Raw genomic sequence first — 18,741 nt, 5'->3', positions numbered from 1 at the left:
TGACAGGTTATCAGGCTCTGGGTTAGCCTAATGCCGTGATGTGACCAGCCTCCGGGGCTCTTTCTAGAACACTGACTTATGTCATCACTTTCCTCTTCCATCTCTTTCCCTTCTACATCCTGCTGTGTAATAGGTAAAGCCCATTTTCCTTGCTAGGCCTATTTTCCAATTGGCCAAAATAAGGATTTCTAAATACCACCACGTATCTATGTGTAGTTGAAGGGGAGGGGCATGTTGTGTATTTATTTCATTGTGTTCTTAGTAGAAAATAACATATACCTTAAACCCCATTAGTGTCTTTAAATCTACCTTTAGAGCAAACACTATACATGCAAATGACCATGAATGGTTCCTTATGTATTCAAGCTACTAATTTTTAAAGTATCACATAAACTTAAAATATTATCCAAAGGTATCTCACATTGAATGAAACTAGTATGTACTTAGTTCAAATACTAAGAGCTTTAACGATTATTACATTCTCTGTTGTGAATTTGAGTATAAAAATACAGCTTTGTTTAGTTAATAAGTGGTTGATAGCTGTCCACCCTCTGCAGAAGTGTATCTGAATATCCAGGGGAATAGTACCTGCAAAAGAAAATTTGTGATTAGATGCTTAATGGAAGGATTTTGCACAGCAGGTATAAAGATTCTGTATATAGAATGAATTGAATTTTCTAAATGAAGCCTCGCATATACCTATATGATTGTGTTGTAACACTTTATGCATAAAGGTAGAAACTATATGAATTCATATCATGCTAGAGAAGCAGCAAAACATTTTAAGGGCATGTTTTCCAAGTAGGAGCCTCAACCCAGTGGCAACATTTAATTTCAGAGACTCCATTATATAGAGCAACTATCCTACTTTAGGCACCACAGTTCACTTTTGTTCATACAATAGACAGTGCAATCTGTCCTTTCTAATCAACTTCTGCATTGAAAATCATTTTATATTTGTTTTTGTTTTTTGCAGTACTGAGGTTTGAATTCGGCTCCTGGAGCTTGCGTTCTCTTTGTGCTGTGCTACACTTCCCCTGATTTTTTTCTGTTCATTTTTTGAGATCGTGTCTCACTTCCTGCGTGGGCATTATCTCCGTTTGTTAGGATTCAGGGCAGCTAGGTTAACAGGCCTGAGCCAATGCATCCAGCTCAATATTGAGAAGGAGATCTCATGAACCACTTTGCCTGGACTGGCCTCCAACTGTGACCCAAACCACCTTAGCCTCCTAAGCACATAGGAGTAAAGGCATAAGCCACTACCACCGTGCTAAAAATCATCTCTCTTGTCTTTCTTTTTCCCCCTAGTACTGAGTTTTGACCTGCAGGCCTCCTGTTTATTTTACTTTCTTGCTCTGTTGTTGTTCTGCCACTTGAGCCACACCTGAAGATCAACTCTGTGATGGTTATTTTGGAGACAGACTTTTCTATCCAGGATGACTTCAAAGCATGATCCTCTAGATCTCAGCCTCTTGAGTTGCTAGGATCTCAGATGGGAGCCATAGTAACCTGCTAGCAATCACATCTTAATAAGTGGTTCAATTAGATCTGACCACCAACAGGAACAAAAGTTTGAGGAACTATAGTTAACACTGAAGGATTATCTTGCAGATGATTTACAAATACTTATATCATACAAAAAATGAATTATTTCATTGGTACTTTAACTTACATACATTTATATAAATTATATACATTTATATAAATTATTTTAAAGTACCTCATGATTATGAGATGCTTGATATGCCATGTATACATATAAAAAGCATGCTCAATAAATTTGCCCTGGCCACCTATTGATGGGGTTGTTGATTCTTTGAGGGTTTGTTTGGGGGAGGGTTTAATTTTTTGAGCTCCAAGTATATTTTAGATATGAGTCCCTTGTCTGATGTAGAGCTAGTAAAGATCTTCTCCCAATCTGTGGGCTTTCTATTTATCTTGCTAGCTATGTCCTTTGCCATGCAGACATTCTGCAGTTTAATACAATCCCATTTATCCAATCTTTGATTTGTTGATCTGGATCTTTACTTAAGAAGTTTTGATCTGTGCCAAAGAGCCCTAGTGTATCCTCTATCCCTTCTTACAATATTTTCAGGGTATCTGGTCTTACATTAAGTTCTTTGATTAAAAAAAAAATCAATTGCTATGCAATTTACTTAAAAATCTAAAGAATTATAATTTTTACATTTTCCAAGTACTACAGTCTTTTTTTTTTTTTTTGCCAGTCCTGGGCTTGAGCTCAGGGCCTGAGTACTGTCCTTGGACTTTCTCAAGGCTAGAACTCTACCACTTGAGCCTCAGCACCACTTCTGGCTTTTTTTCTATATATGTGGTACCAAGGAATCGAACCCGGGTCTCCTTGCATGCTAGGCAAGCACTTTAACCACTAGGCCAAACTCCCGGCCCCACAAAATAAAGTCTTTGAAAGTTTTCTTCTAGATAAAACCTAAAGTTAGGGTCTTAATTTACTTTTTTGTGGTTAACTTTACCCAGGCCCAGATGTTTGACTTTAAAACGTTTAGTCTGCCTCATCCCACCTTCTTCTATGTTTGTTAAGTAGGGTGGGTGACACAGAACTCAGTGGTACAAAGGCCTTCCACCAAGAAAACCATCACACTGTGGAATTCACTAAGAATTCACAACAGTGTCACTCTCCACCTGAGTTAGTCACAACTGTGAAAGCTAGCCTCAACATCCAAGGCATAAGGTCTGATAGAAGGTCGCTATTATAAAACATCTATCTTAGTGTAAGAGATATTTTTTTAAAAACTTTAAAATGTATACTGCTGAATATGGTGCTAATTACATGTGGTAAAAGACCACCAAAATGTGGCAGCATGTTGACGGACTGCATTTTTATATTTAACTCAAATTTTAAAGCAAATACTTCAATTGTCAGAAAACACAGGTATATTGGAATAATCTGAGAGTCTGCTTTTATATAAATTTCATGTAGTCTAACTATAGGTCAAATATTTCCAATGAAACTTATCATCTGAAATAAAATATGTTTGAATTGATAAAACACTATAAAATGTAGAATATAAATTTTAAAATGTTAATGTAAAACATGATAAAGTACTATAAAGATATAAACTAACTATTTAATTGTTATATTCGTTGCGAGTAGAAATCACAATGCTTAGATATATTAGATTAACAAAAGCATACCATCCAAAATGTATTACCTTGGTTCATTTACTGTTCTTAAATGTGGCTATTGGAAAATTTGAAAGTATATATGTGGCTCACATTATTATTCTTTGCTTTATTTTATTCTTCAGTTTGACTTAGAGGCTGGACATGTTCTGTAGTCTAGGTTGGCCTCCTCCTGCCTTGGTCTCCTGAAGGCTGAGGTTACAATAGCACCATATCCAGCAATTTTTTTGTTTGTTTTCTCATGGCCAGACCCCAGGCCTTGCACATGCTGAACTACATTCTCAGAGTCACCACATTTCTGTTAAACATGATTGTTTCTAAATAAATTCATTAGGATCTCCCAGCTCATTTCCAGGATAATTTCCATAACATCCCAGGCTGATCTGGAAATGTCTGTGTCCATCAGAAAATCATCACTTAATATGTACCAGGAAAAAGAAATTAAGAAAGAAGTGAGAATACACGCTAGACAGTTCTATGTCAAAGCATACCATTGGGCACAGAAATATTAATCTCCATTTAAAAACCAAATAGCTTTTCAAAAGCCCATGTTCCCCACCTTACTATTTCCTCTGGGTAACAATTGTTAATACTGTTGATGTATTCCTGAAGGATGGAACCTGGTTCTGCTTTTATCTCTTGAACCTTCTTAAGTCCACCACTTGTCACAAAAAGTCGTCGAGCCTTGCTATCATGTGGAAGCACCTAGAATCACGAAGCACATGACAATGTCAGCACAAGTTAGATTATTGCTGTTGCAAGGCATTGACGTACTGAGACGATGAAGAGGAGAATTTGGGCTCCAGTGAGTGGAAGTGAACAGAACTCTTTCTAGAAGTCCGTCAGCTTTTTATGTTGTGGAGCTGGAGGAAGAGCAGTGAACCTGAGTGATGACAACGGATCCTAGGCTCACAGAGGTCTCCCCACTCCCTTCAAAAGTAAAGGCAATCTCCTAAACGAGGCCGAAAGGAGTGGCGATCCAGCTCCTAACTACCCCCCCCCCAGCCTCCTTAACAGCACAGCTCTACCCTGTTTCATTTAAATAACATCACAACAAGCAAGTGGCCTGTCCCTAGCTATTCCTGTTGCTGGCCTGTCCCTTAGAATGTCTACCCTATGAGACCCCGCCAACACCTCCCTACCCTGCTTTGACTGACTCTTATTCCTTATTTGAAACACAGCTCAATGATTACCTCCTTTAAGAAACCTTGAGACCGAACCAGCTGGGCCCTCCTGCCAACTCCGGGAACCCAGTGCCTAGAATTCTAAAACCTGCCCAGCCCCCACTCACAGGAATCCAGGGCTCCAGCATTAACAGAAATCTATGTGGATCCAGGGAGGCTGGTGGGAACAGTGCGTTCGGCAGGTCTGGATGGCCACAGATGGTATCTTCCCAACATGTCTGAACTCAATAGCTCAGTTGTGACTGTCATCTGACATAGGATGATTAGGTCAAAATCCCCCGTTAAGACTGTGGAACATTGCCCTTAAAGTCAAAGACTAATGATTCTTGGCAATAAGCTTGCTTTTGGCAACACTCTAGGGCAATGCCAACCCAAGAATTGTTCCAGGCCAGGGAAGGTGAATGCATAATCAGTCCTCAATCATATTAGCACAGAAATGGAATATGCTTTAGAAACACTTACAGCAATTGATAAAGTAACTTTCTGTCCTTTTACCTCAATAATTAAAAATAGGGAGCCAGGCATGGTAAGAGGATCTTGAGTTCTAGGCCAGCCTGGGCTGGCAAAAGGAATGTGAGTTCTAGATTGTGCTGGGCTACACAGCAAGTTCCAGGCAAGATTGAGCTGTGCAGTGAGACTGTCTTAAAACCTCAAGGGCCGGGCCGGGAGTTTGGCCTAGTGGTTAAAGTGCTTGCCTAGCATGCACGAAGACCCGGGTTCAATTCCTCGGTACCACATACATAGCAAAAAGCTGGAAATGGTGCTGAGGCTCAAGTGGTAGAGCTCTAGCCTTGAGAAAGTCCAAGGACAGTGCTCAGGCCCTGAGCCCAAGCCCAGGACTGGCAAAAAAAAAAAAACCTCAAGGGCCAAAGCCAGTGGCTCATCTTGTAATCCTAGCTATTCAGAAGGATCACAGTTCAAAGTCAAGCTGGGCAGGAAAGTTTATGAGAATCTTATCTTCAATTTAAAAGCCGTAAGTGGAGCTATGGCTCAAGTGATAGAGCATCAGCCTTGAACTCTATGTCCAGCCCTGAGTTCAAGCCTCAGGCCTAGCAAAACAAACAATTTTCCCTTTCCATGAGTTTGTCTTTTCCCTGCAGTGTTGATTGGTTTTTGTCCATAGGCAGACCATCTATCCGCACATCCCATATAACTGAGAGGAAAGGAAGCATGTTGCTTTCTTGAAAGGAAGGAGAAACAGCATAGATGCCTGCTACACAGAACTTTGTCCACAGGAGCCAACAATAGAAAACTTCTATTTTTCAGTAACTGTGGTGCTTAAGGGTCAGCCAAGCTGTTGGGGACCACAGAGGGAAAGTCCAGAGAACAAAGCCATTAATGGTTCTTTTAGGTGACTACTCAGAAAATGACAGTTTAACTGGAGGGAATCAATTTCTGTTGGGACCCAATTCCATTTCTAGCACCCCAAAACAGAACTTTTTAAAGAAAAAACTAAAGAATTATAGTACAGCTATCAGGTGGGAAATGCAAGCCCTCCAACTTTTGAGCCTGCACACTCAGCCACTGTGATAGACACATGACTTGTAGAGACTCCACTTTCTTAGGTCAAATGTCCAGGGCATCATTTAGGCAGTTCTTGATAGCATGGAGTCGCCATCCTCACTGGGATGACTGTGTCCTCTGTCATTCTTTTCATCCCTTGCTGCCAGTCATCTCCACGGGCTAGGCCCCGCTTCGTCTTTCTGCCTTCCTACCACTTCCGTCCACTTCTCTCTCTCAGAGTGGACAGCTACGTTCGTTAAAGTTGTTCGCAGAAAAGAAATCAGTGCTCGAAATGACTGCTGAGAGCATCTCCAGTACAGCACGCAGACTCTGCGAACACTTCAGTGGCTTAGAGACCCCTGTCCTCTCTTTGTAAGATCTTTGCCATGTTCCCAGGTGAGCGAGACTAAGAGACACTGGGAAAAATTACTGAAAGATGCTGAAAATTACTGAAGTCAGGGTGCAGACTGTGAGAAAAACGTAAGGACAGAGAAATGTTTTCTTTACTGGTGGGTTTTATTAACCTGTGCTACTGCTGTCAGTGTAGACCGGGGAGAGTTTGGAAATAAAATGTGAGCCCCAGCTTACAGAAGAAAATGGGAAATACAAGTCAACAAGCCCCCTCTCACAGGCGGAGAGAGCATGGCTTACCTTACTGAATTGTCCAACCACGTGCTTCAGAATATTGGGTGGAGCATCATACAAGAATGGCTCAAGGGCCGGTAGGTAGGTACACTTCTGCAGTATATTCTTGATAGCTTTTTTACTCTATGGAAATACAAAGCAAAATGCATAAAAACTGCTTAGCAGTGAATTGTGCAGCTCTTAAAATATCTAAAAGTTATCGGTGAAAATGTTAAATTATAAACCATAAAACTACATATTATATTTATTATATAATAATTATAGATTACAAATATATAGAGTGTAACACTTTATGTACATGAAGTAGATAACTATTGCATGTTACTGCTTCTAATCAATAGCTATGTGAAGATAAGTTACTGGTGAATATCCTCATTAGGAATTATGTATATTTATATAAATGCATATGTACACATATAGAACATATCTAAACATATAGAGAGAGGGTATTTTTAAATATATAAAATCTCTACATTTTGTAGTACTGACTTTGACTGCAGGGTCTCACATTCACTAGGTAGATGCGCTACCACTTAGAGCCATTCCCAGCTCCTTTTTTGCCTTTATTTCTTTATAGAGTCTTCAGTTTCCCCAGGGCTAGCATCAGACTGTGATGCCTACTCACTGTGATGCTTTCTCTAAGACATGTCATGGCTCACAGGTATGCAGACAGAGATGTCTAATGTGTACCTTATTCAGTGGGCATTTGCAGAGATGTTTCTAGGACTTATGAGTGGAAATTTTCCCATTCACCCCAAAGACAGATAGGATATGTGCAACAACTGAGAGATTACCCTCACTCCATCCCACCTCAGCAGTGTCGGGCTGGCATGGCAGATATAAGGGCTTGAGTTCAAACCCAGTACCAAAAATAATAATGACTTAGTTTTAATATGGCAAGGCTGAGGAAGAGCTAGTAGTAGAGTGCTTGCTGAGCTTGTAGAAGGCCTGGGTTAGATCCCTAGCACCACCAAAAAGATATACGTAAATAAAGTAATAATATAATGAAAGGGTCAAAGGATCTGAATAGACATTTCTCCAAAGAAGGCATAAAAATGACTAATAAGTATATGAAAATATTAGCCATCAGGCAAATATAAATTGAATTCATAATGAGATGCTAATTCATACCCTAGTACTAAGATGGTGAACACAGAGATATTAACAAGAGTGAGCAGGGATGAGGGAAAATTGGAGCCCTCTTGCACTGCTCATGGGAATGTAAAACAGTAGTTACACGGGCTGGAAAACAATTAGACAGACTCTCCAGACGTTAAGTAGAGATATCAATGATCTAGCAAGTCTAGCCAAATGCCCCCAAGAAGTGAACACCTGTATCCACACAAAAACTTGCACGCTCATGTTCATAGCCGCATTACGCAAATAGTCCAAAAGTAGAAAATGATCCAATATCTGTCAACTGGTAAATGGATAAACAGCATAACATATCAACGCAATAGGATATTATTTGTCAATAAGGAGGAACAAAATATTGACATATGTACATGGAGGCATCTTGGAACTCAGACTAAGTAGTAAAGGAATCAGGCAATAAAAGCCACATGTTTTATATGGTTCCACTTAAATGAAATATCCATAAGAGACAAACAAATCCCCAGGGATAGAAAGTAAATTGAGGGTTGCTGGGGCTATGCAGAGGGGATATGAAATGACTGCAAATGGGTAAGACATTTGTGGAAAGTAAAAATGTTCTAGGATTAGTTTGTGGTAATGGTTTTGCAATTTTGTAAATATACTAAAAACTACCAAATTGTATGATTTTTTTCCTTTTGTTTTGTGGTGGTTGTAGGGGCTTCTTAATTTCTTTACGCTGCTGGGGATCAAGCCTAGGGTCTTGTAAGTACTCTACCACTAAGAAACCCTTATTTTTCAGAAACAGGGTCATGCTGTGTAGCTTGGCCTAGCCTCGAAATCTGATCTTCCTATTTCAGCCTCCTGAGTGCTGGGATTATAGGTGTTTGCCACCATGCCAAACTGAATTGTATATTTTAAATAGAAAATTATATAGTTATTATATATCTCAATAAATAACATTTTATGTCTACTAAGAAATAAAGGGCAACAACAATCATGACCCCAAGAGCACAATAGCTATCTCAAGTAATTACTTAGAAACAATTTTATAACTAAACTGATTCAAATGCTAAACTTAGATAAAACATTTCAATAGGATGTCTCTTAAATCTAAGCAAATAAAAATGCTCAAATATCTTAATAATATATAAGTTTATCAGATAAAATGGAAAAATGTGACTTTTATCTGATAAACTTATATATTATTAAAATAAAAGCCACATTTTTCCATTTTATTTATTAAGAAACTTGCAAACCCACAGGGCTTTACAAAAAAACAACAAAGGCTAAAAATATTAGGGCTGTGGGACGTCAGGGGAGAGGCTGCTTGCTGGTTCTCCCAGGTTGGAACCAACTAGAGTGCCCACCAAAAATGACAGCCTGTGGGATGAAGTAAGCTTCCACATGGCCTTACAGTGTGAGAGCTGCCTCGAGTAACGAGAAAAATAGCACCAGTGGTCTCAAATCCACTCTCCCCACGAAGCCAGAAGCAAATCAAACAGACTTGATTGCACTTCGTTCTAAAGCCTTTGAAACCACAGCTGATAGATTCTAAGAGGTTTGGGAGGTTTAAAAAAAAGGATCCAATCCCTATTGTAAGAAAATATTACATGGGCCAGGAGATGTGGCATGGCTTAGGTGGTGGAATACGTGCCTAGCAAGAGCACGTGTCTAGCTCTAGGCTCAACTCCCAATACTTTGGCCTGCGGGACAAGGTAAAAAAATGTACATAAGGTTTTAAAGATTGCTACCTGAGCAATTTAATACCCAGTATTGTTCCTGCAAGTAAATATTGTTTCAAATATAAGCAGAAGAAATTTAATTTCTATTTGTTAATTTAATGAAACCAACTTTGACAAATGAAAACACAATAGAAGTCTTTTTTTTTTTTTCATCCGTTGTGGGTTTTGAACTTCAGTCCTGAGCACTGTCCCTAAGCTTTTTTGCTCAAGGCTACCACTTTGAGCCATAGTACTACTTACAGTAGTTCTTATTTTTAAGATTATTTATTTTACTCCAGTGATATTTATATGACACCACAATAATTCATAGCCAGGTGCTGGTAGCTCATGCCTATAATCCTAGCTACTCAGGAGGCTGAGATCTGAAGATCACAGTTCAAGCCAGCCCAGACACAAGTCTATGCCACTCTTTTTTTTTTTTTTTTTTTTTGCCAGTCACGGGTTTGAGCTCAGGGCCTGAGCACTGTCCTTGAACTTTCTCAAGGTTAGAGAGCTCTACCACTTGAGCCTCAGCACCATTTCAGGCTTTTTTCTATGTATGTGGTACCGAGGAATCGAGCCCGAGTCTTCATGCATGCTAGGCAAGCACTCTACCACTAGGCCAAACTCCCAGCCCCAAGTCTATGCCACTGTTATCTCCAATTAACCACCAGAAAACTTGAAGTGGTGCTGTGGCTCAAAGTGATAGAATACTAGCCTTGGGCTGAAAAGCTCAGGGGCAGTGCCCAGGCCCTGAATTCAAGCCCCATGACCAACAATAACAACAAAAATAAAGTTATAAGGGCTGAGGAGTTTTTACTACAGAGTTCTCTGGTATATTCAAGGCCCTAGGTTCAATCTCCAGCACCACATACAAAAAAGTAATAATTATATAAACTGTGTAGTGTGTTAAAAAGTGTATGGTGCTACCTAATTGGTTATTAACATGAGTTTCTCAAGATATAATTTGCAGATATTTTACTATTAATCATTCATGCACTCATATCTTTGTTTCTGCTGCTATTTTATGGTTTGAGATGGGATCTCACTGTATATAGCTTAGGCTGGCCTTGAGCATATGATCTTTTCCTGTTTCAGTTTCCCAAACTTGAGCATTGTATATGAGCACGACCATACGTTGGGGTTCTAGCTCATATGTTCCACTTTTGTTCTAAAGCTTAAAGGAAAATGAAAGTTGCTGAATGTAGAATCTGAAAGTATGGAGATAATTTTAAATAATTTATCTATCACTGATCTCTAAATTGAACATAGTTATTGTGAGAGTCTGAGCACAGCCTCTGTCTGCAGAGCAAGCAAGAACCATTAAGTCATTATAAATAGAAAGCGTGAGAAGTGGGGAGATGTGAAGAGGAAAGAGAAAGGAAGAAAGAAAAGAGAAAAAAGAATGGTTCAAAGAAACATGAAGTCAAAGAAAGTGACATATTTAAGTTATATATTATGTGTGTATGTTTCTTACCAGGAGGTGAAAGAATCAGAGACCTGTTAAATTAGAAAAGACCTTCAAGAAAATACTGTTCTTGGCCGGGAGTTTGGCCTAGTGGTTAAAGTGCTTGCCTAGCATGCATGAAGACCCGGGTTCGATTCCTCGGTACCACATACATAGAAAAAAGCTGGAAGTGGTGCTGAGGCTCAAGTGGTAGAGCTCTAGCCTTGAGAAAGTCCAAGGACAGTGCTCAGGCCTTGAGCTCAAGCCCAGGACTGGCAAAGAAAAAAAAAAAAAAGAAAATACTGTTCTCTCTCTCCTTCCCTCTTCACCATTCTCTCTTTTGCTCTCAATCTCTCTTTGTGCCAAGAATTTCCCAACAGTGAAGCCTATGAGAGAAGCCCTAAATTGGCTAAGTCATTGCTGTGATCTGGAAGGTCTTACAAAAAAATGAAAAAAACTGACTTGAGAAAACAACTTTCCTCAATGAATTTGTAAAAATCAAAAAAATATGTAAATATAACCAAGTAAACATAAATTTACTTATATAAAATTTAAATCAGATTTATAAAACAATTCACTAAAAACATTATAATCAGAGCCCCTAAACTCCATTGTCCAAGGAAATCTCACATCTCTTTCTATCATCAAACGTTGTATTTCAGGAAACATATTTTCCTATTTGCTAGTTTACTGTTCTAATTAAAATTCAATGTACAGCACCTTCGTACAACTAGTTAAGATAATTTTTTTGCCAGTCCCTGAACTCAGGGCCTGGGCATTGTTCTTGGGCTTTCTCAAGGCTACTGCTCTACCACTTGAGCCACAGCACCACTTCCAGCTTTTCTGTGTATGTAGTACCAAAGAATTGAGCCCAGAGCTTTGTGCATTCCAGGCAAACACTCTACCACTAGGCCACATTCCTAGCCTTAAGATAATTTTAAAAATAAAAAATTCAATATAACTTCCTGTTCACTTTATTTTGAATTATTGTCTTTCTGTGAGCGCTCTTCAGTCTATGTCAGTTCAGAATGTTACACATTTTCCTATTGGAAATTCTGCAAAAAGCAGTTTTATTTTAAAGAAAACGCAACATCATTGAACTACCCACTCTATGTTCTATGTTCTATTTTGTGAATCACTTTAGTAGCCAGTAAAACTTTTCATTAAACTTGCCCTTTAAAAAAAAAAAATTCATGACTTAAAAACTTAGTGTAGTTTGGGCTGGGAGCATAGCCTAGTGGTAGAGTGTTCACCTAACATGCACAAAGCCCTGTGTTCGATTCCTGGAAACCACATGCACAGAAAAGGCCAGACGGCACCTGTGATGTGCTCATTTATTGAACTATTTAGGGAAAAAAGGATCGAGGCTGAAATGGTACTGTGGCTCAAGAGGCAATGAGCTAGCCTGGAGCAAAAATTGTCCAAGGACAGTGCCCAGGCCTGAGTTCAAGCACCAGGACGAGCAAAACAAACAAACAAACAAACAACCTTTATATATTTTTTTTCTTAGTATATTTTTTAAGGGAAGAAACATATGACAAGCAATTGAAAATGTAAGCAGCCTTGAAGTATTCTACCATACTTTATACCTTTGAAACAAACATTAAATTTTTTTTTTTTCTAGCACTGTGGCTTGAACTCAGAGCCTGGGCACTGTCCCTGGGCTTTCTCCAGGCTAGCACCGCTTCTGGCCTTTTCTGTGTATGTAGTAGCAAGCAATAGAACCCAGGGCTTCGTGCATACTAGACAAGCACTCTACCAGTACACCACACTTCCGGCCCCAATATCAAATTCTTTGGGACTCAGTTTTTTAATACAAAATGGAGGAAGTTGTCCCCAGCCATTCCAGCTGAAAAATTCTATTATTCTTTATTTCCTGTTCTGGGGAGAATGTCTACGAGAGCATAAAATGCAACAACCAGAAGTTCATCACACCAATCCCACCTCACCGACAGAGAGGACTCTTCAAGGTATATTACTGATTTTGAGAGACACGAATAATCTATTTTCAAAGAAGAATGCCATCAATTCTGCAAATTTGTATTCTTGATTCGTGAGTGCAATATTATCTGTCCATCAGGAAAAACGAAATAGTTAAAGTCAAAATCTAACAGATCTTCCTACGACCTCTAAGAACAAAGCACTTACTTTCACTTGCAGATCCTCGGAACTATCTGATGACATGTACAAGGAAAGGAGAACTGGCAACGTGTTTGTGACAGCAACAGCCCGTGCGTGTTCGGGAGTGTGTCTCCCAATCTGTCCTAAGGCCCACGCTGCAGCAGCCTTAATATGATCTTCTGGTTCTTCTGACAGGCAGACTGACAACTGGGGTACACCCTGTAGCCGTGATCAAAAGAGCAAGTGCTATAAATCTAGAGTGGGATTAAAGAGGCTTCGGTGTCTCTCCAACATTAGAAGAAATCATTTCAGCCTTGATCCTTTTTTTCCTAAATGGTTCAATAAATGAGCACATCACAGGCGCTGTCATTTCTTAAGTCAATAAAATGACCAGAACTAAATGACCTTCATTATCTGTAACAGTCCAACTTAAGAGTATCTCTACTAGCCTCCCCCAGGCCCCTACGTACAGAGACTTTTACCCAACAACAGATGCCACAGATTAAGCCAAACCAGAGTCTACTGTGACAAACTAAAAATGTTTCGGGTCTAAAAGCTTTGCTTTGCCTTTGTTAAATTAAGACTGGAGTTGTAACACCAGAATGTTTGCTTAGCCTGGTACTTACCTTCCATGCACAAGGTTCTGGGAATCCTCAGAGGCACAACAAGTAAACAAAAACAAAATAGTAATCTCTTTTTAGATCTGCAATAGAGCAAAACCTTGATATATAAGGCCATATAGTATGAAGCTAATTGAAAGGACCTACAGGATATTGAAACAAAAGCCATATAAAGAATGATTGTTGTCCTTAATGTACTATGTTATCTCTCATCTCCTTTGCTGTCCCTGGGTATCTCATATTGTTACAGTACCTCACTTTGTTAGCTGATATATTGAATTTATTTGTATTTGATTATTTGAAATTTGATAGGGAAGGGGGGAAAACCAAGATGGGGGGGAGGGTAAAGAGTACCAAGACATGTGAAAGGGTATCAATGTATGTGAATTAATGCACCTTCTATATGGCAAATATCATGTAACACTTTTATTAATTACAATAAAAAATATAAAAAAACAAAATAGTAATCTCTTTTTTAAAAAAAAATTACTTTTTTTACCAAGTATAATAAATCTGAGGACAAAGTAACTGCTACAATCTCAAAATCAAATGACTAATAAGTACATTTTAGATGGAACATATTACACAAATACCTCTCCTGAAATCATACATAATTTCCATTAACTTTGAACAATTTTTGAATTAGTTTTTCTATTTAAACATCAAAGTAGTCATGTGTGTGACTTGTTACACAGATAAGCACATGCTTGCATTTTGCAACAAAGGCTTTAGCTTCATTTAATCAATGAAAATTGTTAACTAGAGGACCTCAAATATATCAGTTTGTATACCTAAGAAAGAATCAAGTAATTAAATACTAATATTCTAGAATCCATTGGTATGGTTTTCAAACTAATTTGGGATCAGAGTTTTAGTACCCCCAGAGCTTTTGATTTGGCTATTAAGATCAATTTTCTGAAGAGACTTGCTGTATTTCCTCATTGTCTCCCTTCCTACACACTAACAGTGTATGTCTGCCAATATAAAAGGTCAGACCTGTCTTCAGAATGAAGTAACTTTCTTAAAAGCTCGTGCTTCTAAAATATAACAAGGCTGGGGAAGAGAGGGAAAAGTAGACAGCCCCTCCTCCCATGCCAAGATTCAGCCATCCTGGCCCCATGGTTTCAAATGGTCAGAGGAGACAGGAGCATGAACGCTTCCAAAGTGATGTCTTTAGAGGGGAAGTTCCTATCACACTACACAGAAAAGGGAGAGAATGCTACTACACTACTGTTGCTTTGCCTAAGACTGCTGCTTCCACCTGGATCTTCACATTACTGAAAAACAAACCAGGTGGGAGAGGCCAGCAGCCCAAAGAAACCAGGAGAGGCTCCCGGTTAGCATGAGGGTGACAGGCCACAAGCACAAGCAACTGCTGCCACCTTCATCCTTCTTGCTATACGGTAGCTTTTTGATTATCACAGAGGAGCCAAGTCCCAGGCCCATCCTTAGGGAGCCCTTCCCAAAGCATCACTCACTGCTCCAGTCTCTGTCACCATCTGTGGTCACACAAGAATCGAAGGAGAGCAGCAAGAGAGAAGGAAGCAGAGAATCATCATAAAGTAGGCAGAAAATAAAGTCTGAAACTCCTTTTCCTTCTGGGAATTAACAAAGGATCTTTAAAAGTCCACATTTCTGTTTAACATATAGCAGCTGGCTTTCTATCCTGATAAGAAACCTACATCAGAGGGTTGCCACACACAGTATAAGCAGGCAACCTTTGAAGCACTCTTCAGATCAATATTGATGCATTTTGTGAACACCTATTATGTGCCAACACTGCATGATATGGTGAATTGAAAACTGAGATAAGGCAAAATCCCTAGAGCAAGAACACACACACACACACACACACACACACACACACACACACACACACCATTGTTCTCTGCTATGTGCTCTGATTGCTTATATCTGAGAAATTAGTTTATGATATCTCACTGAGAAAAAGTGTTCAGAAGATGTTCTAACCATTGCCATCTCCTCCCTGCATGACCTCTGAAAAGAGTGGAAATTAATTCTGGGCATGTCACTTGAAATGGCTGTAACAAAAGTGTGCTGTCAGTGTTCCCAAATGTGCACACTTAATCCTCCAAGATATAACTATTTAAATACAGATAATAGCCATATTCAAAGGAGATGATATTTTCTTAATACTACACAGTGAGTAAAACTCTGCATCTCCAGCAACTCCAACCTTTCTCCAAGGATCACGCTGAGAAAACACCTAACAATCAGCACTGAACTAAAGCATTGAAACTACTGAATATGCTTACAGGTAGTTCTTTTGCACTGGTCAGTTACATTTCCTAGAATGTCACTGTGTGCTTGTGTCTTACAATATATGACGGTCAGGAGACGCGAGCGAGCACGCACCTTGGAAATGATCACAGCCATCGCCAGGTTCTCAGAGTGAGCAGCCACATAGCCCAGCATCATGATGCCCGGCAGCCGGATGTTCCCCTTGCAGGACCCAATGCAATCGATCACGGCGGCAACGCCTCCTGCATTAACAATCAGCTGCGAAAGCTGAGAGGAGAGACAGGGCCAGGAAGCATGAGATGGTCCTTCACAAGGGCTTTATTATGGCCACCCTCAGTGTAGGACTTAAAAACAACTGAGCCAATTGAAGTCACGTTTGAAGAACTTATTCTATTCATCCTGTTTCAGGGATATCACCAGGAAGAGCTTTGCTCTGTGGTTCAATTTTTCATGTATTAATCACACAACTTCTATCCCTATTATAATGAATGTTAAAACTTCTCACCTAGACACTATGCCTAGGGCTACTTCGTAAGTAGGTAACTACTAAACCCCAGTCATAATGCATAAGGATGAAGCCAATTCATCCCTGACTGCCGAAAGGCAATGTCACACACACAGTCTAACCTAGTCAGTCCCCTTTGCTAGGATGATTACCAGCTGAGTATATTTCAATTTAATATTTTAAAAATAACCTCAGCCCAATAAAGATATTAGATGATACAAGAAATCAAGACTTTCAATGTGACATGAAATGCAAATCAATTCATCCAAATATATGCAGAAACTGCTTTATCTGTTTCTTTTCACGTCTAAGAACTTGGAGCAGGGAAGTCACCATGGAAGTACAGTTATCAGAGCAGTCACACTAAGCCAGGGGACCTATGTGGTGTCCCAGCCTAGAGACATATCATTCTCACTGCTCTAGCTGACATAAAATGATGGGGATGACAGGGCCACAGCCCCACAATCTAGAAATGGAAAGCTCAAACTCCACTAATATAATTCAGTGGTTCTCAAGTAGGGGCAATTTTGTACCTTAGGGGATATCTGGCAATTATATGGGGACTGTTTTTGATTGTCACCACCCGGGAGGCAGGAGGGCTGCTGGCATCTAGTAATGAGAAGTTAAGGAACACTGGTGAACACCCACTCCACAGCGTATATAATCATAGTCCAGCTCACCACAACAAATTAGCTAATTCAAAATGGCAGTACAGCCCAGGATAAGAAACTCTGGCGTACTAGTTCAACCCTTGAGCCCTGTGAACAATTTAGTGTTTTATTTGAAAACTGTATATAACTGCATCTCAAAGCTTTCTTTTCCTTTTACCTCAGGTGTATGTTTTGCAATTTCTCTAATTAAAGTAGAAGCATTTTTCTTCACATATTCATCTTTGTCCTTCAGACAGGTAAGTACAACTGGGAAAATCTCTGCTTCGACAACCATTTCTGCCAGGTCCACAGAATGTTTTGCAATCTGACTGAGAGCTGAAAGGACCTGACGCTATTAAGCAAAACAAAACAAATCAAAACAAACAAAGCAGCATGTAGAGTGCATGACAACATTCCTGTGTAACTTCTGCAGCTTCATCCAAAGTCAAATTCCTTTCCAAAATGAAGCCAATTATATACCCAATGTAACTAAAATTTCTCAGTCTTGAGACTTTCACATCCTTTGTCTTCCACTTAGATTTTTTAAATTCCCTACTTTGTGAATTTGTTCCCCATTATTTCTTTAGCCTTTAAGATTAAAGAATATGATCTTTGGATGAAGACTAATTTCCTAATCATGCAGTGCTTAACAGGTTCACTGGTGTTACATGTGGTAATTCATATAAAAATAACTAAGTAGAAATAACTATCTTGGCATGATGTTGATACCATTTCAAAAGTATTCTCTTTGCTTTGCTAATGATTTTAAAACTTTATATGCAAGTATAACTGGTGACTACTAACTAGAAATCGGATTTTAGAAAACTAAGAAGCACAACAATTTTAAGAAGAAACTACGGTGGTAGGCTGGAAAATCTTCAGGTCCTTTCCAATGCTAAGATTCAATTCTGTATTTTAATTATTAACATTAACACTGAAGTTATGTCTAACAGCATTCACATCGTTTTCCCAATCATATCTGAATTGGGTGGCCCTTATAGTGCTGTTTTCACATCTTAAAAGACCCAATGCCTACTATGTTTATATTTGTTTCCCATGTTAATTTAAGAAGTATTTTAGGTATATAAAAACAAGCTGTATATATTTCTATTTTGTAGAGTATTAAAAGGTGGGTTTATTGTCTCATAAACTCATTTTTAAATACCTTCAGTTTAGCATCGGGATTGAGGATCATCTGGGCTAAGTGGGCCACAGCTCCTGCATCCACTACTGTCTGTGCTAACTCTGGAGAATGCTTTGAAATATCACTGAGGGCCGAAGCAGCAATCCTTTTCAAAGCAATTTCTGGCTCCTGGATACAGAGTACTAAAAGAGGAACAGCTCCTGCATCCACCACAGCTTGTGACAGTTCTGTGGGTCCAAGAAAAGTAATTAAGTGAGTATGGGTGACTGACCCTTGTGCAAGCCATTTTTCACCCTGACAGATACAGCAAAGAAAAAAGGGGAGGGTGTACTTCACTCTCTGGACATCTGCATTTCAAATCAGCCTTCCTGGTTTCATAAACCATGTGGACCAATCCTGAACTGAAAAGAACACAGGTCAATAGATGGACCTCCATTTACATGAACACATTTGAGGTAGATTAGGCTGAAATGGCTTGTTATTCTTTTTTTTTTTTTAAGAGAGTAAGCAGATGTCAGCTGTTTAAGCTCTGACAATTCTGCACTTCTCAATAGGCAAGCATTTTATGCATGGTTTACAATAACAGAGAAAATTAAAGTACCAAAAATTTACCAACCACACTAATTAGGCAGCATTTTGTGCTATTTACGGAAGTAAACATTAGCATGAATCTTGTGCCAATAGT

The 18,741-nt window shown here is 39.2% G+C and overlaps 1 protein-coding gene across 2 annotated transcripts in view; it reads right to left on the bottom strand.

The window, feature by feature from the left end:
• Positions 1-336: 336 nt before the first annotated feature.
• Positions 337-18,741, bottom strand: part of Spag6 (sperm associated antigen 6) — a 45,861-nt gene continuing 27,456 nt past the window's right edge. For both annotated transcript variants that reach the window (XM_090319016.1, XM_090319017.1), the window contains 7 exons: positions 18,078-18,283; positions 17,091-17,264; positions 15,872-16,024; positions 12,903-13,094; positions 6,498-6,614; positions 3,719-3,864; positions 337-588 (listed from right to left, as the gene is read on the bottom strand). In XM_090319016.1, the coding sequence (XP_090175142.1) occupies positions 519-588; positions 3,719-3,864; positions 6,498-6,614; positions 12,903-13,094; positions 15,872-16,024; positions 17,091-17,264; positions 18,078-18,283 (1,058 nt within the window). In that variant the 3' untranslated portion in view covers positions 337-518. The remainder of the gene's footprint in view (positions 589-3,718; positions 3,865-6,497; positions 6,615-12,902; positions 13,095-15,871; positions 16,025-17,090; positions 17,265-18,077; positions 18,284-18,741) is intronic.

The sequence above is a fragment of the Megascapheus bottae genome, chromosome 26 (genome assembly GCF_031878675.1).
Source record: "Megascapheus bottae isolate mThoBot1 chromosome 26, mThoBot2.hap1, whole genome shotgun sequence".
Lineage (NCBI taxonomy): Eukaryota > Metazoa > Chordata > Mammalia > Rodentia > Geomyidae > Megascapheus > Megascapheus bottae.
Note: the sequence above shows the minus strand (reverse complement) of the source record. Positions and strands in the feature narration are given on the sequence as shown.